This window comes from Heteronotia binoei, chromosome 8 (genome assembly GCF_032191835.1).
Source record: "Heteronotia binoei isolate CCM8104 ecotype False Entrance Well chromosome 8, APGP_CSIRO_Hbin_v1, whole genome shotgun sequence".
NCBI classification, from domain to species: Eukaryota; Metazoa; Chordata; class Lepidosauria; order Squamata; family Gekkonidae; genus Heteronotia; species Heteronotia binoei.
Genome location: NC_083230.1, coordinates 74,928,167 through 74,954,685, shown reverse-complemented (window position 1 = coordinate 74,954,685; position 26,519 = coordinate 74,928,167). Strand labels below are relative to the sequence as shown.

The 26,519-nt window shown below is 48.3% G+C and overlaps 2 protein-coding genes across 7 annotated transcripts in view; one reads left to right on the top strand and one right to left on the bottom strand.

Annotated features, from left to right (window-relative positions):
- The window catches only part of SLC5A8 (solute carrier family 5 member 8), a 166,518-nt gene extending 149,155 nt beyond the window's left edge, over window positions 1-17,363 (top strand). The window contains exons 13-15 of the mRNA XM_060245254.1: window positions 12,399-12,502; window positions 16,675-16,760; window positions 17,302-17,363. Coding sequence (XP_060101237.1) covers window positions 12,399-12,502; window positions 16,675-16,760; window positions 17,302-17,352 — 241 coding nt within the window. The 3' untranslated portion in view covers window positions 17,353-17,363. The remainder of the gene's footprint in view (window positions 1-12,398; window positions 12,503-16,674; window positions 16,761-17,301) is intronic.
- Window positions 17,364-18,709: 1,346 nt separating this feature from the next.
- Window positions 18,710-26,519, bottom strand: part of ANO4 (anoctamin 4) — a 288,919-nt gene continuing 281,109 nt past the window's right edge. For all 6 annotated transcript variants that reach the window (XM_060245247.1, XM_060245249.1, XM_060245245.1 and 3 more), the window contains one exon: window positions 18,710-19,328. The gene's annotated coding sequence lies outside the window, so the exon portion shown is untranslated. The remainder of the gene's footprint in view (window positions 19,329-26,519) is intronic.

Below are 26,519 nucleotides of genomic sequence, written 5' to 3'. Positions count from 1 at the left end.
GGGCCCTCACCACTCCTGTGGCACTTCGTTGCCACACATTGTTATGCAGTCCTACCCTGCAGCCTGACAGCAAATTAAAATTGAAGATCTGCCTTTTGATGGCCAAGGACTTTTCCATTCGTCAATGGAGGGATGATAGCAGGAAAAGAGCAAAGACTCTAGGTATCTCTCAGACACAGAGGGGGAATGAATCTAAGCCATGGAAGCCAACCTACTATAAGCAGTCCAGATCTCCACGACAATCCAAATATTGGAAGCGCCAAGCTCCTTCATCAAAACACCCATACCAGCAGAAATTGAAGGCCCAATCTTCAAAGAAGTCTACACCTCCTTCTAAACAGTCTCTTTGACTCCCATATTCATCTCTGGAACTTCCATTCCTGCAACTTCTGGTTTACACACCATCTGTATGCACAAGACTTGCTACCATTCCTCCCAGCTTGGGAGAACATCAGCACAAACTCCTGGGTTCTGATCACAATAAGAATAGGGTACACTGTAGAGTTTATTTTGCCCCTTCGATCCCATTGATTTGTTCCAACTCCTCCATCTCTCTTTCTGGATTCCAAACTCTGCTCCAGAAAGGAGCAATTGAGCTTGTGCCTACATATCAACATTTCAAAGGCTTCTATTCCCAATACTTTTTCATTCCAAAGATGGATGGAGGATAATGTCTAATTATGGATCTGCATCTGCACCACTCTGTTTTGAATTCAGACCAAGAAATTCCCATACCTATAGAAGATCACCTCCAACAGCAGCAGTTTCTGCACCTCACCTTATCATGTCTTCTCCTAATCATTCTGTTCCAATCCTTACACCAATTAAGCAAACCAACACGAGTAATTGAACAACCAACACAAGCACTTCCTTTATCACTCAAGGATGAGTTACTGGCTGGGTTTCAACAACAAAAGGCACCATCCATGGATCCCAAGAAACCTGATTCGGAGCAAGCTGAATCATCATCTGAGGAAACTGCTCCAGTCTTTCCTGATTCAGATATTGCCCATCCATCCATGTTATTACGCATACCTTGATCTACTCACCAGTCTGGCAGAAGCTTTGAACATCAAACTTTTCACCAGTGCTCCAAAAATCTCTAATGTTGTCCATGATTTGATGCAAGCGGACCTTCTTGCTGGTTTGCTGGTTTCAATGCTGCCTGTTTATTTTGAGGGCCTGAGTAAAGCTTGGGATAAGCCTGCTTCAGTCCCACCAACCTCTAAACATTTTGAAAAAACTCAACAAGTTCATCCCCAATAAAAAGTTTTAAATGATTACATTTCAGACTATTCTTCCATTAATCCCCAGGAAAGCCTGGTCAGTGTCTGTCAATCTCCAGGATTGGAAATAAATTATAAAAATAAATAATGAATGTTCATTTAACATTCAGTATCTTATACCAGTCTTCAGATCCTTTGGTCATCCTGGAATAGACAAATTTGCTTCTGAGGACAATGCCAAATGCTCCATATTCTACAGTCAGGGTCCCCTGATGCCTCGGATCTCCTGGGGATTCTTTTCTCCATAAGTGGTCGGTACCCCTGCATTATCTGTTTCCACTGTCTCCATTAATTATCAGAACTCTCCAAAAGACGACACAGACTGCATTCTCATGAATCTATGGTGGTCAAGGCAGCTGTGATTCACCAGACTTCTTCAGTTACCTTGGACCGCTTATTGTTAACTTCCACCTGCAGCGGACCTCTCTCAACAGCATGGGGAAGTTTTGCACCACGGCCTGGCTTTGCTGCGCCTCCCTGCATGAAGGATCACAGCCTAAATCTTCCATTCAGCATGTCATTTTGAATGTGAGGAAACCTTCCGCACATTGTTCATATTTATCTAAGTGGAAATACTTTTCTGCATATGTGGCAGGTTGTCACTGAGTACCGGAATCTGCTCCTGTGTCTAAAATTTTAATATATGTATTGTCTCTTTGAGATTCAGGACTTGGTTTTTCTTTTTTTAAAAGTTTATCTTTCTGCCATTTCAGCATTTCATGTTCCTGTTGATGGGAGAACTGTTTTTTTTTTCACAACCTCACAAAGTCATTCCTGAAAGGGCTTTTGCACTTGCACCCTTCTGTGTGACCTGTGGTTCCTTCCTGGAATCTGTCTCTAGTCTTAGCATGACAGAAGAATAAGGGACGTACATATCCTCATCAAGCCGCATTCCAAAATGACAGGTGCCCCGCCCCCCCACACTTGCCCCACCTCCACACCCACAAATAAATGCAAGATGTTTCCTATGGGAACTGAGGCAAAATGGTCTGTGATTTAAATAGCTTTTCCATTTATTTTATATATTGCTAATTGTGAGACAAAAGTATTTGACCCGCAAATGGTCCTAAAAGGTCAAGTGCTCTAGTCCAGTGGTTTTATGGGTGAGAAGTGCAGAAATGTATATCTCTCAGACGTAGGAGGGTATTCACCTGTGAGACAACCATCAACATGAATCTTAACAAATTATGGATATTATTAAAGCTGACACAGTTTAGACTGGACAAGATAAACAGAGAGAACTGAGGAAATTAGGTTCGCACGCAATAAATTTCCAGAGTCAGCATGCCATAGCTTTTTATGGTTGTTTAACCCCCACCCCCCGCCTGAGCACTCATGGATCCTCAAGACTTCAAGAAGTACTGCACACAACCAACAGCTTTTCTCAGTGATTACAAGGACTAGAAAAATGCTTTAGAACACTGAGATTTCTGCACCAAAGAACCATTTTACATGCAGAGTAAAAAAAAAGCATGGATGGATAAAAGCATATACAGCTCTGCATAAAAGATTCTAAAATTTGGCTGGGAAAAAAAATGCAGGGAAGAGGGGAAGTTATACCATACAAGTTATACCACATTGAGGACTGGTTCTCCTCAACCCTTGGTGCCTCAGATTCCAAGTGACTGTTCATTATGAGCGCCTATACATGTAGTTGTTCACTGGCTCTACAAGCTGAGTAGAAGTGAGCTTTCTGTACTGGTATGGGTGAGGGGCAAGAACCTCTGAATCTTAGTGCCAGGAGGCAAAATCAGGGGAAGGGCTTGGCCCTCCAGGCAGTGTAACCGGCTGTCCACTCTGTGAGGCAAGATGTTGAATTAGATAGACCTCTGGCCTGATCCAGCAGGGCTCTTTTTATGTTCTTATGAATGGTTTTGCTTAAAAACAAAGAAGGGTGATTATCCTGAATGCGGTGGTTACCTAGCTATAGACATTATGCATTATAAAATGCAACCAAACAATTTAAGTCAGGCTGTTTTGTTTTTTGCAATGATGCAAACCTTCAAGACCGGCTGTGAATCTTATGTCCGGCCATCAAATCGGGCCATACCAGGGTGTTACTCTGGTGCTAATGAGCAATTAGAGAGAAGGACTGGGAGAAAGAGCTGATCCCTCCCTCAACATGGGATGTTTCTGACACCGAGGATATTTCCTCAGGCATGAAGTGTGTGCCTTCTCTGCTGCCACCTACCCAAGTTCTCCATCTGAGGCGGACTGCAGAGGCACTTCCTCCACAACCTGCCTCAAACGGAGCCAGCATGAACAGCAGAGAAGGGCAAACATCCTCTAGTGTCACCTGGGAGGAAAATGTAAATGTCCTCTTATGCTATTCAGGCAAGATCCAAGGTGGGGTGTAGAAGTCTCTGCTTCTTGCTTTGGACCCTTAACACCAGTAGCTCTGGTCTCTGGTGAGGAAAGGGCAACAGGGACGCCACACATGTCACCTTTTTTCCATTGTCAGCATCCTCCACCTGTTAGCACTCCAAGGAGCTGTCTGGGGGTTACTTGGGCAGTAAGCAGGCCCCGGCAGTAGGAGGTTGCCTAGGGTTCTAAAAGAAAAAGAAGAGTTTATCATTGGTGCTTTAGGGAGAAGAGGAGGTTGTGGGTCACGGCCAGCCTAGGAACTGATCTCCTTGATGAACCAAGGGTGCAGACAGAGGAGCGAATTCCACATTTTAATCACTCTCTGTGTAAAATAGTATTTCCTTTTGTCCACCCTGAATATACTATCAGCATCGTTGTATTGAGTTCTAGTATTTTGAAAGGGAGAAAAAGTTCTGTTTGTCAACTCTCTCCACCCCATGCATAATTTTATAAACCTCTATCTTGACCCCCTCCCCTCACTTAGCCATCTCTTTTCTAAACTGAAAAGTCACTCATCAGCCTTTCCTCGTAAGGAAGGTGCTCCAACCCCCCCCCCCCTTAATCAACTTTGTTGCTCTTCTCTGTACTTTTTCTAGCTCTGCAATGTGAGAATTGTCCACCGATTCCTACTCTTTACTACCTGTCATTTAACCAGTTTTTTAATCAGAAAGAGAACTAGGGTGGCCCTAATGTCTGAAGGCCAGCCAGGGACACCTTTTTTGGGGGGAAGGTAGGGGTGTGCGCGCTTTGCGCGCGCGCCGCCGGCGAAAACAGGAAGTGACGTCACTTCTGGTGACGTCACTTCCGGCGATGGCATGCCACCGCCGGAAACAGGAAGTGATATCACTTCCTGTGACATCATTTCCCTCGCGCCACCTGCCGGAAACAGGAAGTGACATCACGTCCTGTGACATCATTTCCCCCGCACCGCCTGCCGGAAGCAGGAAGTGACATCACTTCCCCCAAATGACATCATTTCCCCCAAATGCCACTGCCGGAAACAGGAAGTGACTTCACAGCACTTCCTGTGACATCCCCAAAAATCCCCCAAATATCACCGCCAGAAACACCAAGATTATTTATAGAGAGGGAAAGGGGGAAATAAAGTTAAATAAAACTCTTTTTTTACTTTTTTCAAAGTGAGAAGACTAGAGAGAACGGGTTCCACGCTGAGAAGCCAGTCAGATTCCAGTGAGATTCCAGTGAGACTGTGCTGCATAATGCAGCCTATTTATTTTGTCCTGTTTGCTCTGTTGGCTCTATCTGCGCCACCTTCATCACTTTCGGGGTGTGGATCCCCCAGTGGGGTGGTCTCCCGACTCCCTCCGCCGGCTGTTTCTGATAGCCCTGCGCCCCCTCTTACATTTGATATGTGTCCCGTGCCCCCTTGAGGCTTATGGCGGCAGGGCTCGGGGGAAGCGAGCTAGACTGCTGTTCTTTTGAGGGGTTATAGAGTGTTTCGAGCCCGTCCCTGTGGCATCGGTCCCATCGTTGTGGGACCCAGGGGGCCGGCACAGCGGCACGCCGAAGCAGCCTGTCACTAATAACACAGGTCGAGATGCAGGACAGGAACCCGGAAGTGACCGACAGGCTGCTTCAGCGTGCCGCTGCGCCGGCCCCCTAGGCCCCACAACGATGGGACCGATGCCACAGGGACGGGCTCGAAACACTCTATAACCCCTCAAAAGAACAGCAGTCTAGCTCGCTTCCCCCGAGCCCTGCCGCCATAAGCCTCAAGGGGGCTCATTTTGCGGCATCTCCCGGCGGGAGGGTGGCACCCGCACGGGACACATATCAAATGAAAGAGGGGGCGCAGGGCTATCAGAAACAGCTGGCGGAGGGAGTCGGGAGACCACCCCACTGGGGGATCCACACCCCGAAAGAGATGAAGATGGCGCAGATAGAGCCAACAGAGCAAACAGGACAAAATAAATAGGCTGCATTATGCAGCACAGTTGAGAAAGTGCCTTATCCCATATACTGATGAAGTAAATACAGGATCTGAGAACAAAATTGCACCAGAAGACACAAACACAAAGCTCCCTTACACTGAATCAGTGCTTGGGTCCACGAAAGTCAGTATTGTCTAGTCCAGTCACAAACACAAAGCTCCCTTACACTGAATCAGTGCTTGGGTCCACCAAAGTCAGTATTGTCTAGTCCAGTCACAAACACAAAGCTCCCTTACACTAAATCAGTGCTTGGGTCCACCAAAGTCAGTATTGTCTACTCCAGGGGTGGCCAGAGGGAGGGAGGGAAGGGAGGAGGGAGGGAAGGAAGGAAGGAAGGAAGGAAGGAGGGAGGGAGGGAAGGAAGGAAGAGAGGAGGGAGGGAAGGGAGGAGGGAGGGAAGGAAGGAAGAAAGGAAGGTGGGAGGGAGGAAGGAGGGAAGGAAGGAAGGGAGGAGGGAAGGAGGGAAGGAAGAAGGGAGGGAGGGAAGGAAGGAGGGAAGGAAGAAAGGGAGGAGGGAGGGAGGGAGGGAAGGGAGGAGGGAAGGAAGGAAGGAAGAAAGGAAGGAAGGGAGGGAGGAGGGAAGGAAGAAAGGAAGGGAGGAGGGAAGGAAGGAGGAAGGAAGAAAGGAAGGAGGGAGGAAGGAAGGAAGGAGGGAGGGAAGGAAGGAGGGAGGAAGGAAGAAAGGAAGGAAGGAGGAAGGGAGGGAGGAGGGAAGAAAAGAAGGAAGGAAGGAAGGCCGCCCCCTCCTGCCAGCCGCCCCCCCCCCCGCTTTCGGCCCCCTCCCTCCCTGCCAGGGCAGCTTACCTGCTTCCAGGGCGACGGCAGCGGAGAGGCCGGCGGCAGCGGAGAGGCCGGGGAGGCGTCGGAGAGGCTGGCCCTGGTCGCTGGAGGGCCTCCAGCGACCAGCGCCGGCCTCTCCGACGCCCTTCCCGGCCTCCGCCTGCACTGGAGGCTCGCGCGCGGGGCCCTGCGGCGGTGGCGGAGGCCGGGGAAGCGTCGGAGAGGCCGGCGCTGGTCGCTGGAGGGCCTCCAGCGACCAGCGCCGGCCTCTCCGACGCTTCCCCGGCCTCCGCCACCGCCGCCGGGCCCCGCGGGCGGGCGGGGAAGGCGGCGAATGAGGGAGGGAGCGTCCCCGCGCATGCGCAGAGGCCGCCACGATCGCCCTGCGCATGCGCAGGGACGCTCCCTCCCTCACTTGCCGCCTTCCCCGCCCGCGCGCGCGGCCCCCGGCTCTCTGGCTGGCTAAACCGGGACCTCTAATCGTCCCGGTATAGCCAGCCCGGGTGCCGGGAATTGGTGGCCAGAACCGGGACTTTCCCAGGAGACCGGGACGGTCTGGCCACCCTAAGAGAACCCATCCTCTTATCCCATGACTGCTAAATTTACTCAGGAATCACCACAGGAGGTGGTGGCAGCCACAATTATAGCCACCTTCAAGAGGGGTTTAGATAAAAATATGGAGCACAGGTCCATCAGTGGCTATTAGCCACAGTGTGTGTGTATATATAAAATTTTTGCCACTGTGTGACACAGAGTGTTGGACTGGATGGGCCATTGGCCTGATCCAACATGGCTTCTCTTATGTTCTCTGGCGAGTCTTTCTCAATGAACTCTAAAAGGTTGGTCAGGCAGGACTTCCCTTTGCAGAAGCCATGCAGGTGAAGATTTAAAAAAACAAAGAAACCTGGCACGATTGTGATCTGAGGGTGGAAAAATGTTTTTGTTTCAAACAATTTTATTAGTAACATATGGCAATAAATTTCAATTTCTTACATCATTAATAATTACTTTTTATCTATCCCATATATTACTTTCTACCCACTCCTCCCCTGTTACTTGACACCCGCCGGTGTTATATACTTAAAATCTTAATATTAAAGGTACCCTTAATTAATAAGAACCAAAATTAATATCCTCCTCCCTCTTGTACTTAGTCATTATCAAAAAGCCTGTCACTAATAACACAGGTCGAGATGCAGGACAGGAACCCGGAAGTGACCGACAGGCTGCTTCAGCGTGCCGCTGCGCCGGCCCCCTGGGCCCCACAATGATGGGACCAATGCCACAGGGACGGGCTCGAAACACTCTATAACCCCTCAAAAGAACAGCAGTCTAGCTCGCTTCCCCCGGGCCCTGCCACCATAAGCCTCAAGGGGGCTCATTTTGCGGCATCTCCCGGCGGGAGGGTGGCACCCGCACGGGACACATATCAAATGAAAGAGGGGGCGCAGGGCTATCAGAAACAGCTGGCGGAGGGAGTCGGGAGACCACCCCACTGGGGGACCCACACCCCGAAAGTGATGAAGGTGGCGCAGATAGAGCCAACAGAGCCAACAGGACAAAATAAATAGGCTGAATTATGCAGCACAGTTGAGAAAGTGCCTTATCCCATATACTGATGAAGTAAATACAGAATCTGAGAACAAAATTGCACCAGAAGACACAAACACAAAGCTCCCTTACACTGAATCAGTGCTTGGGTCCACGAAAGTCAGTATTGTCTAGTCCAGTCACAAACACAAAGCTCCCTTACACTGAATCAGTGCTTGGGTCCACGAAAGTCAGTATTGTCTAGTCCAGTCACAAACACAAAGCTCCCTTACACTGAATCAGTGCTTGGGTCCACCAAAGTCAGTATTGTCTAGTCCAGTCACAAACACAAAGCTCCCTTACACTGAATCAGTGCTTGGGTCCACCAAAGTCAGTATTGTCTAGTCCAGTCACAAACACAAAGCTCCCTTAAACTGAATCAGTGCTTGGGTCCACCAAAGTCAGTATTGTCTACTCCAGGGATGGCCAGAGGGAGGGAGGGAGGAAGGAGGGAGGGAGGAAAGGAAGGAGGGAGGGAGGAAAGGAAGGGAGGGAAGGAAGGAGGGAGGGAAGGAAGGGAGGAGGGAAGGAGGGAAGGAAGAAAGGAAGGAGGGAGGAAGGAGGGAAGGAAGAAAGGAAGGAGGGAGTGAAGGAGGGAAGGAAGAAAGGAAGGAGGGAGGGAGGGGAGGAAGGAGGGAAGGAAGAAAGGGAGGAGGGAGGGAAGGAAGGGAGGAGGGAGGGAAGGAAGAAAGGAAGGGAGGAGGGAGGGAAGGAAGGGAGGAGGGAGGGAAGGAAGGGAGGAAGGAAGGGAGGAGGGAGGGAAGGAAAGAGGGAAGGAAGGTAGGCCGCCCCCTCCCGCCAGCCGCCCCCCCCGCTTTTGGCCCCCTCCCTCCCTGCCTGCCTTACCTGCTTCCAGGGCGGCAGAGAGTCCGGCGGCGGCGGCGGAGAGGCCGGGGAGGCGTCGGAGAGGCCGTCGCTGGTCGCTGGAGGGCCTCCAGCGACCAGTGCCGGCCTCTCCGACGCCCTCCCCGGCCTCCGCCTGCACTGGAGGCCCGCGCACGGGGCCCTGCGGCGGTGGCGGAGGCCGGGAAGGGTGTCGGAGAGGCCGGCGCTGGTCGCTGGAGGCCCTCCAGCGACCAGCGCCGGCCTCTCCGACACCCTTCCCGGCCTCCGCCTGCACTGGAGGCCCGTGCGCGGGGCCCGGCGGCGGTGGCGGAGGCCGGGGAAGCGGTGGAGAGGCCGGTGCTGGTCGCTGGAGGCCCTCCAGCGACCAGCATCGGCCTCTCCGCCGCTTCCCCGGCCACCGCCACCGGGCCCCGCGCGCGGGCGGGGAAGGCGGCGAGTGAGGGAGGGAGCGTCCCCGCGCACGCGCAGGGACGCTCCCTCCCTCACTCGCCGCCTTCCCCGCCCGCGCGTCCCTCTAATGGTCCCGGTATAGCCAGCCCGGGAGCCGGGAATTGGGGGCCAGAACCGGGACTTTCCCGGGAGACCGGGACGGTCTGGCCACCCTACCTGCAGTGGGCATGTTGTTTCTGCAGCATTAATTTGTCCTGACACTACTTTTACCTTGACATGATGGACATACTTATTTTGTCTCTTTTTAGTGCAGACACTCCACATAGTCATGGAAGACACTGTAATTATGTTTTAACTGACTGACAGTTCCCTGATACTCTGATTGGAGGTCTGGTCTACTTGGCCTGGCCCCACAAGAGGACATTCCAGGTCCTGGCATTTGTGCTTCGTTCCTGACACTAACCTCTGTCATTGAGGGAAGCACTTCTAATCCCTCACTGAGACAACCTGTCTTTATGCCTTTTCTCTGCCCAATTTGCTGCACAAATTACTCTGCAGACTGCAGAGGTTTTTCCCTTGTGGCACATTGTGTCCATCCTTTTTTGCCCACATCATACCTTATTTCACTACTTTCATTATAATAGTGCAGATGTGCTTATTGTCACTCCAAGTGACAAGTTAATACTTTTTCTCAGCTCCTTTCCTGCCTTCTAGCAGTAGCCTCCCATTTTTCTCAGTGGTAAGTACTAGATCTTGCACCTGTAAGTGTGGAAGTATGTCTCTATGGAAGCTGCAGAAGCTTGCTGCTTCTGTGGTTATGTTTTTGGCAACTGGTTGGGACAAAAACTCTCCAATCTTTTCCTTATTGGATCACTAAAGTTACTACATAACAGGTATAACCCCTTGTTTTATTTTTGGCACTTTTTCCTGCTTCATATACCCTCTTTTTGCATGGTGTGTCGAAATGTGATATCCTGCCAGGATCCCCAACAATGGGTGGTCTCTCACTCCTCATGTAAGGCATGGTCATAGTCCTCACATGACCCACCCTTGATGCTATTGTACTGCCTTCAGTGCATGGTTCTGCATTACCACTCTATATATGGTGGCTGTTTTCAAGAGAGTGCTATTTTTTCTTTGTCATTTTTCAACATGTATTTTGTTAGAGACATATGCACAGAGCTTATTGCTTTGGTATAAGACATCTCTGAGTGAAGGTCAGTGTGTGCTGCTAAACAACTGTTGGTAAAGCAGTCCACTGTGGTTTCCTGAGAGATTCACACCCACCTCCTTCACTCACTGAACTTGCTATTCTCCCATGTGGGACTGCAGAGAAGCCACAGAGATGAAAATGAGGTTGCACTTACTGTAATCACTGTTCATTGAGTCGGTCTTCGGTGCAGGCACACATCCCTCCCTCCTGCCCCACTGTGAACTCTCTGGACCTTATAGTCTTAGAGTCTCCAGCAGTGGCATGGAGAGAACTGAGGAAGTAGTGCTTCTCCTCTTAGTCATGTGATCATTCTGGCAGGAAAGTGTCAGGGGAGAGGGGAGCGCTCCTAATCTTTTAGAAATCTTTGGAAATCTTTTGTGGATGGCCTGCAACTGTGCAGTCCCATGTGTCCCTGCACAGAAGACTGCTCAATGAACAATGGTTACAGGTAAATGCAACCTCATTTTCTTCTATGCTCCTTCTCTTCGTATCCATACTATTTTGAATGCCCTGACATTTCTGAACTACTTTCCTCTGTCCCCCTCCCCACTTTGGTGTGAGAGTTGGATCTTTTTCAAATGCTTGAATGCACAGCTTATATTGTTTGTTGGTAGTTTACTGCTATACCTGATAAGAAGCTTCGTCCTGCCATATGCCATTGTGGGTGCAGATGGAGTTATCACTTTCTGTTAAGCATCAATAAGTGGTTCATATAAATCAGTATAACTTACACAGAAAGGTCTGTTGATTAGAAAGTCCTTGATCCCAAAACATTCTCCCAAAGCCCCTCCTGGATGGATACAGCTATGGCCTCCAGTGTCCCTTCTTGGTTGTCTTTTTGCTATGTATGTTAGACTGTTGCCACCACTTAGACCCAAGCTACATGTTATTGCGCTACTCCCTTTTAATTTATTGTAAAACAATTACAATTACAATGGGATATCACCATAGTAGTTTTCTATCTTCCAGAAGTTTTTGCCAGTGAAATAATAGAGGATGGAGCAGAATGCTAACATGTGTGTGCTGCTTTGTGTGTTTAGGAGTAGAGATTCCATCTTCTTTGCACACCAAAAGTGGAATGCTCTACTGTGTTGTAGCTGAGGAGAAAAAAAGAGAGAATATTTCTAGCCTGTTCTGCCTACTCTTTATTGTAGGTCTATGTCCTAAATCCTCATCACTGCAATTGGTTCCCAGCACATAATCTCTTTAGCATGCCGTGAATGTGACAGCAAAGAGTGTGATTAAAACATTTATTTTGATTCAAATAGTTAACTGTCCTGTCACTATCCTACAATTTCCTTAAAATGAAGCATAAACAGGACTTTTTTGTAGAAAAGGCCCAGCAGGAACTCATTTGCATATTAGGCCACACTCCCTGACATCACCATTGTTTCACACAGGGCTTTTGTGTAGAAGAAGCCCAGCAGGAACTTATTTGCATATTAGGCCACACCCCCCAATGCCAAGCCAGCCGGAACTGTGTTCCTGTTCAAAAAAAGCCCTGGGTGTAAATATGTTGCAGGTATGATTTGTCAGATTGGGTAGAGCAAATGATTACCCTTTTTTCAAGAACAGATTTATGAGCAAAATCTTAACTTTGAACAAGGTGCTAGAAATCCAGCCCTTCGAAGAAGATTCACAGAAAACAACCGGTTCTGATTTAACCTTTTCACCCATTGATGTTTACAGAATCATTTTAGTAATTAAACATACAAGGACAACAATTGAGAATAATATTTGTCTCTTAGAATCTGTCTTGTAAGAGGTGACTTGAATGAAACTTTATTTGAATGAAACAGGTAGCTTGATGATAACTAGTAACTGTATGTTTGGCAATCAATCCCACTGATTTTAATAGTATAAATGAGTCCTATTGATTTAAATCTGCATAAATTACAGTTTGATTTGAACAGGTTTGTAGACATTGTTGGTATTTAATTTGAAAAGGAAAGATTACAATTATATTTTATCTTTCAGATCTCACATTCATGATAATTGGTACTCCATGTCCTATCTATACTTCAGCATGATGGCAACACTGTTCACAGTTGCTGTGGGAGTAATTGTGAGCTTATCAACAGGTACCTTCATCGGTTTTGACTTTATTTGTAGAATCTATTCAAATATGAATTGCTATATGCTTTTTGTTTAGTAAAACCGGCATTTAATAGAGCATAAAAGGCTCCTGAGTATTTTGAAGGCTGCTTCGCAAGTCTCCCTATAATCTTTCCCTAAATTTAGATCTTTAGTCAACAGACATATTAATGAGTGATCTGTGCAGTTTGTATTAAACCTTTTTCTATAGCAGGGGTGAGGAACCTCCATGCTGAGGGCTGTATGTGGCCCTTGATGTCGTTTGGTGTGGCCCTCGGGGATTGCTGGGCTGAACCAAGCCATGTGGCAGCCTATCTGGGGCCTGGCTGGCCAGCAAGGATTTTGGGGCCCAGCCATGCAGCCTTCCCAGGGCCAGGCAGGGATCACAGGCCCCAGATGTACTGTATGGCAGCCTCCCTGGGGCCTGGCTGGCCGGCCAGAATTGCTGCAGGGCCTGGAAAAGTTACTGTCACAGTTCAGTTTGCACTTGATTATCCCAGATGGTGTGGCCTAATATGATAATGTGTGACCTAATATGCTAATATTAGGAGATGTTGTCTAATATGCTATTGAGTTCCTGCTGGGCTTTTTGTACATTTGCCTAGGGTGGCGGGTCGTGTGTGTGTGTGTGCGCGTGCCAGATTAGGCTCTCCCCATATGATTTCAAATAGAAAAACAATTATTTGCATTAATTTTGCTGACCTGAATCATTCTCCCTTGTCAGAGCACTGTTTTTTATGTTGATAATTTTTTATGGCCTGTGAATGATGTTATAAATATCCATATGGCCCTTGGCAGAAAAAAGGTTCCCCACCCCTGTTCTGTAACAATACTTGCCCAGTAGAGAACTCTGCTTAATGCCTGAGCTTGATCAAGTGTAATTGTTGCCATACATATATATCTATCATATAATTCTGCAAACTTGGAGGAAATCCCAGCTTTGCAGAAAAGTGTGAAACCTTTAAAATACATTGGGGGGGGGCGTTAAATCTCCCTCCAATAAAATGCATGGTTGTTACCTGGTTCCAGCAGCCTAGGAACTGTGCTGGGCCCAGCGGCAGCTGTGTCAGCATGTGAGCTGCAGTGGGAACAACAGCAGCTGTGGTGGAGCCTGGGAATTGCTGCAGCCGTGCTGGGCTCATTGGCAGCTGCACCAGAGCTCAGGAGCACTGGCAAGCCCAGCAAGAAAATGGAGGGAGATGGGATTCCCCCTGCAAGTTTTGCTGGCCCATATTTTGTGTTCAGGGGGTGGGGTCTTGATGAGAGTGTCATGATGCACGTATAAATATATGTCAAGATGCACATCTTTTAAAGAAGTAACAACATTATGTCTGAATTGCAGGGCAGTACTTTGAAAGGTGAATGCACATTTCAAAAATATAGGCACAGTTACCTATGTATGGTTTAAAAACATTTGTAAAACTGCTCTGTGAATTCTGGAGGAGAGATTGTACTTGGCCAAAATGGTATCTAGACTTACATTTTTATTCTACTCTTCCTCCAAGAAACTCAAGGCAGTGTATGTGATTCCCACATTTCCATTTTACTTCATGAAAAAGCCTTGTGAGCTAGCATAGGGAGAGGCTAGTCCAGAGTCACCCACTGAACATTATGCTTTAGTAGAGATACAGACTCTGGTCTCTCCAGCCCTGGTATTGGTATTATATTTTTAGATGTCTCAGTTTACCCAAGAGTGTATAGTAAAATTTAAGCATGTAGGTTAATGTAAGTCAGGCTTGAATTCAGCAGGAGTTCACAGGAGCACAGCTCCTGAACCTTTCTGACGGTTCCCCCTCCTCCTCCCCACCTACCTATCTTGTCCACTGAATAGCAGGTGCAGCTGCATAACAATGTCTGGATTAGGAGAGCAGGCAGTCAGCTAGCCACCAGGGGCTTTGCCATACCCCCAGCAGCCCTCATTAACCCCTGGAGAACCCTGTGCCACCCTTTCTCCACTTATGTGATTTTGGGCGGTGGGTGGATTGCTGGCCTTTTGACTGGGGGTGGGGCAAGGAGAGCCCCAGGTGAGCGAGGCCTGCTTGGGCTAGTTAGATCTCTAGCCAGCCCAAGCAGGCCTTGCTTGTCCAGGGCTCTCCTTTCTTGCATCAGGTTGCTTTTGGCTGCTGGTGGGGGCGGCATATGCTAATGAGTTATGCTAATAAGCTCCACCACCTATTTTTCAACAAAACAACCCCTGTGGAGGGTAAACTCAGTAATGTAGTAACTTAAATGGGTTTGGAAAAAAAATGTGTCATTTTGAATTCTAGAGGTGCATGTGTGTGGGTGTGTAAAGTACCATCAAGTTACAGCTGACTTAGGGTGACTCCACAGGATTTGCAAGGCAAGAGACAGTTTGCCATTGCCTGCCTCTGTGTAGCAAACCTGGACTTTCTTGATGGTCTCCTGTCTAAATACAACCAGGGCTGACTCTGTTTAGCTTTTGAGATCTGACAATATCAGGCTAGCCTGGGCCACCCCAGAAAAAATGATGTTGATATGAACTGAGGTATTTGCTTTGAGGGGGTACTATAGTACATACATCTGTACTTATAGGATTCTATGCGTTAAAGGTCCATTTCTGAGACCTGAGCAGCAAGCAGCCTCCATGAGGCCTGTACTCAAGGGAACAAATAACAAAGTTATAGAAAGAAAACTGTAGGGTTTTTTGTTTTGTTTTTTGGTAATCGCGTCTGAGACTAGAGTAATTCTGCCCCTGATGTAATGGACCTTCTTCATTTGGCCCTATGAAAAGCCAGCTGGGGGTTGAGCAAGGCATGGATGATGTGTACCAGATGTCTCATTTAAATCGAGATTTTATGTGGTGGGCAAGCAGGTACGCAAAAGCTTCTTGGAAAGGCTTGCTCAGAGGAAAAAGGTAGACCTTCCACTGTACATGACAGATAGAAGCATTTATTTAGTTATTTAGCAGCCTCTGTATTGCCTTATCAAGATAACACCTCTGTATTGCCTTATCAAGATAATAAAGATAACAAGAGAACACCAGTCAGTAAAGCAATTACACTAACAAGACCGTCTTACAAAAAACATACATCACCCCAAAAGAGATAACATTAAGGTGTATAAAAACAATTATGTTAAAAGGCATGACTTGCCCCCTCAGGAAAACTTGAATTTGCTTTTCTGAATTCTTCTGGAACAGAATTCCAGAGAACTGGAACTTCTACTGACAAAGTCTGAGTCCAATGGCATCTTTAAGACCAACAAAGTTTTATTCAAGGTTTTTAACTTCTGTGTGCACGCACACTTCCTTAGATATACTTCCTCAGGTGCATGCACACAAAAGTTCACACCTTGAATAAAACTTTTTTTTGTCTTAAAGGCAGGGTCATTTTGTAGAAAAAGAGGTGTCAGAACTATTAGCACAACTAATTTGCATAACTCATTTGCATGTGCCACACACCCCTGACATCACCAAAAGAGGTACTAAATTATATTAGCTCAGCATCTACCTTAAAATGCTTCTTGAATTATAATTGTCATATTAAAACCTTACTCCCATCATACTTTTTAAATTACTTTCTCCTATGTGTCCACTGTGGCATGAGGAAGATTTCGATCTGTCTGCTTTATGTGTTTTGGTTATTTTCCCATTTTTTGTGGGGGGAAATATTAGAAAGTTTGTCATATCTTAAGAGTTCAGCAAAATTCTCACAGGGGGTTTGAACAATGGAGATCAGAAGCAAGGGGTTTTTTTTTGGGGGGGGGGGATGGGGTTTAAGAAAGAACGAACACAATAAAATTTAGAGGTTCCAGAGCTCCACTCCTGTGAGCTCCTGCCCCAAATGAGGCCTGCTTAAAGGTATCACCAGCCCCAAACTTTGTTCTATTGCTTCAGACCAACACAGCTATAGTGTTCTCTCTGTTGAGTTAATGTGAGTTAGCTCACAGTTTTTTAGCCTCCAGCTAACACATTTTTGTCTTAGCTCAGGAAAAATGGCCACAGAGCAAACTAATTTATGCAGTAGCTCACAACTTTAATGCCAGTGGCTCATGAAGTAGAATTTTTGCTCACATGACTCCACAAGCTGTTAATATCATAGGGAAACAAGCATGGAACTGACTGTATCAGTGTGTGGACTGCACCAGCCTGAATGAGCTATATTCTGTGAATAAATCTTATTGTTAAACTGTTGTTTAGGAGGATTAAATCAAAATGTGGACCGTAGACTTTTATATGGCAAAGAGGAGTTCATGGCCAACTATGTGTACTTGAAAGCTAAGTTTGTAAGTATTGTTTTGAGTTCTTTTCATGTGCCTTGATTCAGCCAGTGTCCACTTGAATACTATGTTTTATATAGTCCATTCATTTTTTTACATATGGAGCTTGACCTCAGATAAATTGGGGGAAGCGTTTATCAATATAAAAATTAGTGCTGGGATCCTCACATGCCACAGGAAACTTCCAGTGGTCTCTTTGCTTTTTAGATGGTTGATGTTATCAGCATTCCCCCTCCCTGCCCTGAACAGTAGACTAACCATGGGTAGATGCACATGAATGAGAGGCATCACATGCAGAGATACTGGGGAGAAGGAGTGAACTGCATAGCATTCAACTGCATGCGAGTTCTGTGAACTTGATCCATACTTATACTTGTATGTAGACAGTGTTTAATAATCTGAAAAAGGATTACATTATAATAATTCAGCTACAACCTTAACTTGGTAACTCTGCCTTATGATTTTATTTAAAAAGCAAGCAAAAATGGCCACCAAGCCTCTCTCTCTCTTCTTTACCTTTTTGAAATTATCACCATTATGTCTGTAGGGAGCACCAGTTGAAAGGATTCATCCAACAGAGGAGGAAAGTCCTGAATAAGGTTGGGAGGAAGAAAGTCCTGATTAAGGTTGGTTAGACCAACAATCTAGATCCATTGCTATAGGAGGCATTCTGCTACACTGCATGTAGCACTGAAGAGTCAAGGAATCCTAGAAACGACATTTCTAAACGAACTGTGTTGAATGCTCCCATATGTAATACTGAAAATCATTTGCATATGTTTTTTAAAAACTGAATAAGAACTCTCCCCCCCCCCCCAATAAATTAATTTTGAAACAGTCAGTTTGATAAATATATGTAGATTGGAAGAAATTCCCCCATTTCACCAATGCACAAATGAGAGCCTATCAAAAGCAGCAAGCCCATAAATCTTGTTTTATTTTTATATGTAGACATCTCTCTGTTTGATTGAGGAATATTAAATATGGTTTTGTTTGAATGTTTGTCACATCTGAACAGAAGATCCTTTATACTGTGAATGCTTTACAAATTATTAATGTTTTATTTCTTTATCAAGATATTACAATGGATATTAAGAATTAAATAGTGTTAAACCAAGATAAATATTTTCTAATAAATGTTTTGGTGGTTTATTTATTCTGGTGGTTAAATGTGTGGACTCTTATCTGGGAGAACTGGGTTTAATTCCCCACTCCTCCACCTATACCTGCTGAAATGGCCTTGGGTCAGCCATAGCTCTCATAGGAGTTGTCCTTGAAAGGGCAGCTGCTGTAAAAGCTCTCTCAGCCCCACAGGGTATCTGTTGTGGGGGGAGGGGGAAGGTAAAGGAGATTGTAACCGCTCTAAGACCCTGAGATTCAGAATATAGGGCAGGATATAAATCCAATATCATCTTCTTCGTCAAAATAAATCTCCTGTGCAAATGGCTGCTCAGTACAGTAATTCTTGTTTTTCATGCTGATAAATATTTTACTGAGTTACTCTCTTTCAGAAGATGCTTGAAATTCTTAATGGAATTAAACCCTTAAAGTGAAATGGGAGAAGGGCTTCTTAATCCCTTTCCCTTGAGTCTCTTTCCTACTGAAAATGCCCCTCTCACAGTTGCTTTTATTCTTTCTTGGAGAAAAATAAGTACATTTTATTCCACCCCCCTCCCCCCCACAGCAGGGTGAAAACAAATAGGAAGAAGTACAGTTTTATCAGACTAAATAGCATATTGGGAAAACCCCTCTTTACTTGTGTCAGTTTTTATTTCAAATTGCAGCCTCAACAGTTTGCACTGTGAAGATGGAGGGAGGTCATGATTTACATGTAAGGAGGGATGGTTTTACCTTTGGGAAACCCATGGTGATGAGAATCTATTATGACATTACCTTTTGACACTTGTAATTGTATCATTTTGTAGAATAATTTTCTGAGACACAAAAGCAAGAATTTAATCCATAATTTATTTTAAAGTTTATTACATTATATCAGTGCTAAACATGGCTTTATGTTGATGGTACTTGAGTGCGGACATCTGACATTCTTTGCCATAGGTGTATATTTTAATTTTTGGTATTTACAAATAAACAATCTCTATATACTTTATATATACTATACATTTGGGGTATAGCAAGTCCCCTAAAAAAGAATATGTATATTTATATATATATGTAAACAGGATGTCTGATGTATGCAATATCTTGGTAGGAGATGATATAGCCATGGCTGACATATCCAGATTTTTATGCATATGTACTATCTGCACATCTGAAAAAGTCACATGGGACATAATGCAAAAAAGTAGCAAACAGGCTGAAAAACAGTCCTCAGTAGACAAGTTTTCTTCATTTTAAAAACTGGGCCCACATGCTTGTTTAATCTAGAATGACTTATGAATAGTGATCATATGCAGATTGCAAAATGATTCCACAGTAGTAACCTTGAAATGTGCTGCCCTGTTTGTTATGTCAGTTGTTTGTGGCATGCATTGAAGTTGCATTTTTTTTCATTCTCCTGAAGGTAGTGTTCTTGCAGAGCTGGAAAAAACAAACAGGATATGAGTCTACTATCTGGAGAAACAAATAAAAAGGAATAGTAGTCCTACCGCTCAGTATTAGATCAGAGTGATAACATGTTAAGGATAAATGTTAACATAACTTTGATTCAAGTAATTAGCTAGGGTTTTTTCCTCATAGCTTAGAAGACTTAGCCCCTGCAATCAGCTGTAGACAGCTGTCTGATACCTCCAGAATGAGGGAGGTGGATACAATTAGGTATTGTTGTGGCCAGTTCATTCAGCAGAAATTGGTGCCCTCCACCACCTTCCTAGACACGCCAATGCACACTTTCTATATCCCCATCCAGTTCTTCTTACCTGGGCAGAAGTTCAATCACTTTGCATCTGAGTTTCAAGGGTGGCTGGATATGGCTACGTTTTCTTTCCTTGGTAATGACTCAACTCATGATAGAAAGGGAAGAGGGGACCTTCAACAGCACACAGTGTAGGTCAGTCCCTCCACAGAGTTAAATGGGTCTGTGGGGATGGATCATGTTATGATCTTCTTCGTGGTCTCTGTGCATCACACTTGTGGGAGTAGGCGCCAGCGCCGACCTCGATCGGTAAACTTCAAAGCTGTGGATTTCCGCGCGTCCGACCCAGTGCGCATGCCCAGACGCCCCACTGCGCATGCCCACTGGGACGGCCGCGGGCATCCCGCCAGTTCTCTTCTGACCGCCGCGCTTATCGGTTGATCTCTCTGCCACGGTCGGTGAACTTTATCTTTCCACTTGGATTTTTCCTAGTTTAGCTGTATATAGTTAGTAGTGTAGTTTAGATAGTTGTAGATAGCGTAGGTTTCCTTTTTCTTCTCTATCGGGAGAGCGGGGTTCTTTTTGTTTTCCCGCCCTTCGGGGAAGGGACCCCCCCCCTCTCCATTTTGCGTTCTTCCCGCTTTCCTCCCTCGTATGGAAAGGAAGTGGGGATTTTTTCGCCGCTGCTCCACGTGTGGGAGTAAGATTGCCCCACCAGACGGCCATTCGCTGTGCTTACTGTGCTTAGGGGAGCGGCACAGGCCTGATTCCTGCTCGCACTGTGCCAAGTTTTCCAAACAGACGCGTAAGAACAGAGCGGCACGACTTGCAGCGGCCTTGATGGAGCGAGCGCTTTCCCCGCGAGCGGAGCAGACTGAATCCGGGCCTGGCCATGCGGATGAGTCGTCATTGACCCCGGTCGATGCCGAGTGGCCCATCGTTACCGACCGATCCCAGAAGCGATCCGGTTCGGTAGCCGCCTCGGAGTCCTCGGTGCCGACAAAGAGGCCCAAAGAGGACAAAGGGATGCCTTCTGAGAAAAAGAAACATAAGAAGTCAGAGAAGTCAAAGCGCACATCGGCGTCTCAGTGCTCTCCGGCATCCCTGGTCGATCCGACCGCACCGGTCGTTCCGTGGCTGAAACTCTTCGCTTCGCCTGTCAAGCAACCGAGTTCTCAGCTGGCATCGATGCCGACTCAACTTGTCATTTCCGACTCGGAGTCGGAGATTGAGTCTGCCCAACGCATCGGTACCGGGAGTAGTCCACTCGACAGATTGGCTTCTCAGTCCCGAAGCTCACATGCTCGACACCGATGCCACCGTCGGGACCGATCATCCAGCAGCCATTCCCCTCGCTGTCGAGATGACGACCCTTCGCCACGACGTCAGCCGACCCAGATCCCCTGGGACCAGAGACAGTGGCAATACCTTTATGGGGCTTACCCCATGCAACCCCCCTTCCCGTGGCTCCAACAACCCCAGAGGGATTGGGACCAAGCCTCCGAGACCTCGTATCGATCCCGAACGTCTCACAGGACGCAGCGTAACGCGCCATCGGCGTCGGTATCGAAGCCCCCTGAACTCAACAGGCCAGTCCAGAGGGAATCCAAGCGTACCCCGCCAGTGAAGGAGTCTACCCCAGTCGTCCAGGAGCCTCCTCCCCGGCGTCGATCTGAACTCTCTGATTCCCCTGAGGTATCTTCCAGAGCCGTAGATGACTCATCACCTGAAAGAGGAACCTCTGACGGCGAACCCTCGCCTCCTAGAAAGACCTCGGAGGAGCAGCCGATATCGCTGTCCGAAGACCTTAAGTCTTATGGAGATCTTATCAGGAGAATGGCTCAGACCCTCTCCCTCACCACCGTTCAGCCTCAACCTACAGTGACGGACACGGTTTTTGACATAGTGCAGCAAGATATATCGACAGCGATTGCCTTGCCGCTCACAAATGTTATGCTGCAGACAGCCAAGGCCTCCTGGGACAAACCCTCCTCCACGGCTGTCTCCTCTCGCAGGCTGGATCACATGTACAGGATCCAGGAAGCGTCGGCGGAATTCCTGTACGTCCACCCTAAGCCCAACTCGGTGGTCGTGTCATCGTCTTCCAAGGCACGAAAGACGCACTCCACCCCACCGGACAAAGAGGGTAGGAAATTGGACGCTATGGGGAGGAGACTATACTCGGCTGGCTCCCTGGGCGTTAAAATCGCCAATTACGCAGCATGCTATGGCCGCTATCAGTGCGCCCTCTGGGACCAAGTTTCCACCATCATGGGATCCCTTGCTCTACAGGCGGTTGCGACGTGGCTCAAGTTGAGTGGCCTGAAGCTGAACCCAGCGAAGACAGAGGTCCTTTGTGTGGGCCGCGGCGCTCTAGGAGGGGAAATAGCTCTCCCAGCTCTCGATGGCGCGCCATTGAAACCAGCGCGCCAGGTAAAGAGTCTGGGTGTTTTGCTGGAGCCTTCATTATCAATGGAGGCCCAGATAGCAGCCACTGCCAAGTCAGCCTTCTTCCATCTGAGGCGGGCAAGGCAGTTGGCCCCCTACCTGGAGCGTCGCGACCTCGCAACAGTGATCCACGCAACGGTCACCTCAAGATTGGACTACTGTAATGCCCTCTACTTGGGGCTACCTTTGTGCTGGACCCGGAAACTGCAGCTGGTGCAGAACGCGGCAGCCAGGCTACTGTTAGGGCTCCCGAAATGGGAGCACATATGGCCAGGGCTGCGCGAACTGCACTGGTTACCAATTGCATACCGAGTCCAGTACAAAGTGTTGGTTATTACCTTTAAAGCCTTATATGGCCGAGGACCAGCCTACCTGAGGGACCGTCTCTCCCCATATGAACCCCAGAGGGAACTGAGATCAGTTGGGAAAAACAAAATGATTATCCCTGGAGAGAAGTCAAGCTGCAAAACACCAGAGTGCGGGCCTTTTCAGCTGCGGCCCCGGTCCTATGGAATCAGCTCCCAGAGGAGGTGCGGGCCCTGCGGAATCTCGACCAGTTCCGCAGGGCCTGCAAAACGGTCCTCTTTAAACAAACGTATGCCGGCTACTGAATTAGGACCTAGAGTAGCCGTGTCTCAAGACTCTCGTCAGTATAGATACTTAAACTGGCAGGCACCAGCGTCAGAATATTATTATGCTGCCAGATTAATTTAACTCAAACTGTGAATTCTAAATTTTTTTTAATTATTAACAGGTTTTTATAATGTTTAAATGTTTTTATTGTTAACTAAGTTTTATCTATTACCTATTGTTGTACATGTATAGATGCTGTTAGCCGCCCTGAGCCGCCTCGGCGGGGAGGGCGGGATACAAATAAAATTTATTATTATTATTATTATTATTATTATTATTATTATTATTATTATTATTATTATTATTATTATTATTATTATTATTATTATTATTATTCCCAAACAGAGCCGTAACGCCTTAAGGAAGCTGCAGAAGGAGGGTATGGTCCTGGCGAAGCAGCAGCTAAACTCCGCCAGACATTCAGGGGACACGTGCGCGAAAGCCCTCACATCGGCTATTTCCCTGCGCAGGCACGCATGGCTGAGATCCACGGCGCTTCAGCCCGATACACAAGCGTATGTCGAGGATCTTCCTTTCGACGGAGCAGGACTATTCAGCTCCACGACGGACTCGGTCCTTCAGGAGCTGGATAAAAGCATCAAAACATCCAGAAACCTGGGGGTGTCCGGGCAGCGCCCTCAACCCAAGCGTCAGTGGCCTAAAACCTGGCAAAAGAAGCCATACTCCAAGTCGCCTGACAGACAGTGGCACTCCAAATCGGCCTCTTTCACTCGACCCTCTTTCCAGTCGAAGCCCAAGTACTCCCCATCCTCCACCCAGACGGCTCGCCAGAAGGGTGCGAAGCAGGGCAAGCAGGGCCTTTGACTTTCCCCCCGATACGTTTGGTGCACAGGACTTGGACTCTATCCGTCTTGCCAAATTTTTCCCTGCCTGGTCCCGTGTCACCTTGGACCGGTGGGTCTTATGGATAATCAAAATGGGCTACTGCATAGAATTTTGCCGCCGCCCGTGTACCCCGAGGTTTGTCTCTACAGCTCCATCTCCGACTCTCTGCGAGGAGGTCCGGTCGCTCCTTCAGAAGCACGCCATCCAGAAGGTCCCCATGGACCAGAAAGGTCAGGGGTTCTACTCCCGTTACTTTGCAGTCCCCAAACGGGATGGGGGCCTCCGGCCGATTATGGACCTGAGGGCACTGAACGCCTTCATAAGGTGCGACAAGTTCAGAATGACATCCTTACCGTACATCCTTCCTCTCCTGGGCAGCGGCAACTGGATGGCGACTCTCGATCTGAAAGACGCATACTTCCACATCTCCATCCACCCCCGGCATCGGAAGTATCTGCGCTTCACGGTCGGAGACGACCATTTCCAGTATCGAGCTTTACCATTCGGCCTTTGTACAGCCCCAAGGGTATTCACCAAGACCATGGTGGTCATTGCCGCTCACTTGAGGCTACAAGGAGTGACACTTTTTCCGTATACCGACGACTGGCTCCTGGTGGCGGAGTCGAGGGAGCAGTTGCTGCGACACATCACGATCACCCTGGCCTTGGTGGACGAATTGGGGCTCCAGATAAATTTTAAAAAGTCTCATCTAGTGCCTTCTCAGAAGGTACAATTCATCGGGGCGATCCTGGATACACGCGTGTGCAGGGCGTTCCTCCCCTCCGACAGGGCGGATGCCATAGTGCAGCTGGTGTCCTCTCTCCAACTGAATCCAACTGTCCCTGCGCGGAAGCTCCAACGACTTCTGGGACTCATGGCGGCGACGACCTCTGTCCTGACGTTTGCGAGGCTTCGGATGAGGCCCTTACAGTTCTGGTTCCTGCGGAGCTTCAGGTGCAACGTAGAACACTCTTCCCGGTTGCTTACGGTCCCGGCAGAGATTCTGTCGTCCCTCTCCTGGTGGGGGCTGAAAAGTCACCTGATGGAAGGGGCTCCCTTTCACAAGCCGGAGCCGACACGCACGCTCACCACGGATGCCTCCCTGTGGGGCTGGGGGGCTCACATGGGGGGTATGTGCGTGGGGGACCGCTGGCCGAGCCATCACGCCCGCCAACACATAAACTTCCTCGAGTTGCTGGCCATATTTCATGCCCTTCGCTCTTTTCAACCGCTTCTGGAGGGCAGGTCAGTAGCGGTGATGACGGACAACACCACTGCGATGGCTTATATCAATCGACAGGGGGGCACAGTGTCTCAGAGGCTTTGTCAGCTGGCCCTCCGGGTCTGGGAGCTGTGCATCTCTCGGGGAGTGTTTCTCCGAGCAACTCACCTCCCTGGGGATTGGAACGTACAGGCGGACTTTCTGAGTCGGGGCGGAGCTCTCCTGCACGAGTGGGAGCTCAATTGGGAGTTTCTGCGCCCAGTCTTCCACTGTTGGGGGACCCCAGAGCTGGACGTTTTCGCTACCAGGCAAAACACAAAATGCGACTTGTTCTGCTGCAGGGGAGGCACGGACCCCTTAGCGCTGGGGGACGGGCTCCTGGTACCGTGGAGGAATCACACAATATACCTGTTTCCTCCTATACCGCTCCTTACCAAGGTTGTTCAGAAGCTCCTGAGGGAACGTCCGAGGGGAATTCTTGTGACACCATGGTGGCCTCGACAGCCCTGGTTCCCTCTGGTCCTCCATCTGTCGGGGGGGACCTACCATCAGTTTCCTCAAGTGCGGAATCTCCTGCTCTCTCACCAGGGACAGGTCCTGCACCACGACATTCCGCACCTGCGTCTCACGGCTTGGCATCTGGCTCCAGATTCTCGGACAGAACCCAGTTTGTCATCCTGAACTGCAGGAAATCGTCCACGAGACGATCGTATGCGGCTAAATGGGCCAGGTTTGCCAAGTTTGCTTCAGACCGCTCTGCGGTGCCCGAAAGGGCGGACTTATCGTTAATTCTGGACTTCTTAGTTTCGCTGTTGGATGGAGGCCTGGCGCCCTCCTCGGTGCGGGTCTACCTAGCTGCTATCTCTGCAGAACACATGCCAATAGACGGCCACTCACCTTTCACGCACCCGGACACTAAACGTTTTCTTAAGGGCATGGCGAGACTGTACCCGGCGGTCAAGGCCCCTGCGCCAGCGTGGGACCTCCCCCTAGTTCTTAAAGCATTGACGGGGAAGCCGTTTGAGCTGATGGCGACGTGCTCATCCCACCTCCTGGCGTGGAAAACGGCCTTCCTTGTGGCAATCACCTCGGCAAGGCGGGTCGGGGAACTGGCCGCACTCAGGTGCGACTCCCCTTACTTGGTGTTTTCAGCTGATGGGGCCACGCTGCGTCCAGACATCACCTTCCTTCCTAAGGTGGTGTCTCCGTTTCATCTCAACTCAGAGATCTACTTGCCAGTTTACTTTCCCTCTCCAGCCAATGACTCCGAGCGGGTGTTGCACGCCCTAGATGTTAAGAGGGCGCTCTCCTTTTACCTGCACCGCACTGGCCCTTCCAGGAAAGATGCCAGGTTGTTCGTATCTTATGCAGAGTCCTCCCTGGGGCAGCGAATCTCGTCTCAGCGTTTGTCCAAGTGGATTACAGGGACGATTCGCTTGTGTTACCTTCTCCGGAAGCAGCCTCTCCCAGGACCGCTGCGTGCCCACTCGACAAGGGCAGTAGCAACGTCAGAGGCTTTCATGAAGGGAGTTCCCCTACAAGACATCTGTAGGGCGGCCACGTGGTCCTCGGCGCACACCTTCGTGACGCACTACGCCCTGGACCTGCGGCGCAGACAAGCTTCCTCGGTGGGCCGTGCAGTGTTGCAGTCTGTTTCCGTGTGATGGACCGGCATACCCTCCACCAGGTAGGCCTGAGCTTGCTAATCTCCCACAAGTGTGATGCACAGAGACCACGAAGAAGATAAACAGGTTTCCTACCTGTAACTGATGATCTTCGAGTGGTCATCTGTGCAGTCACA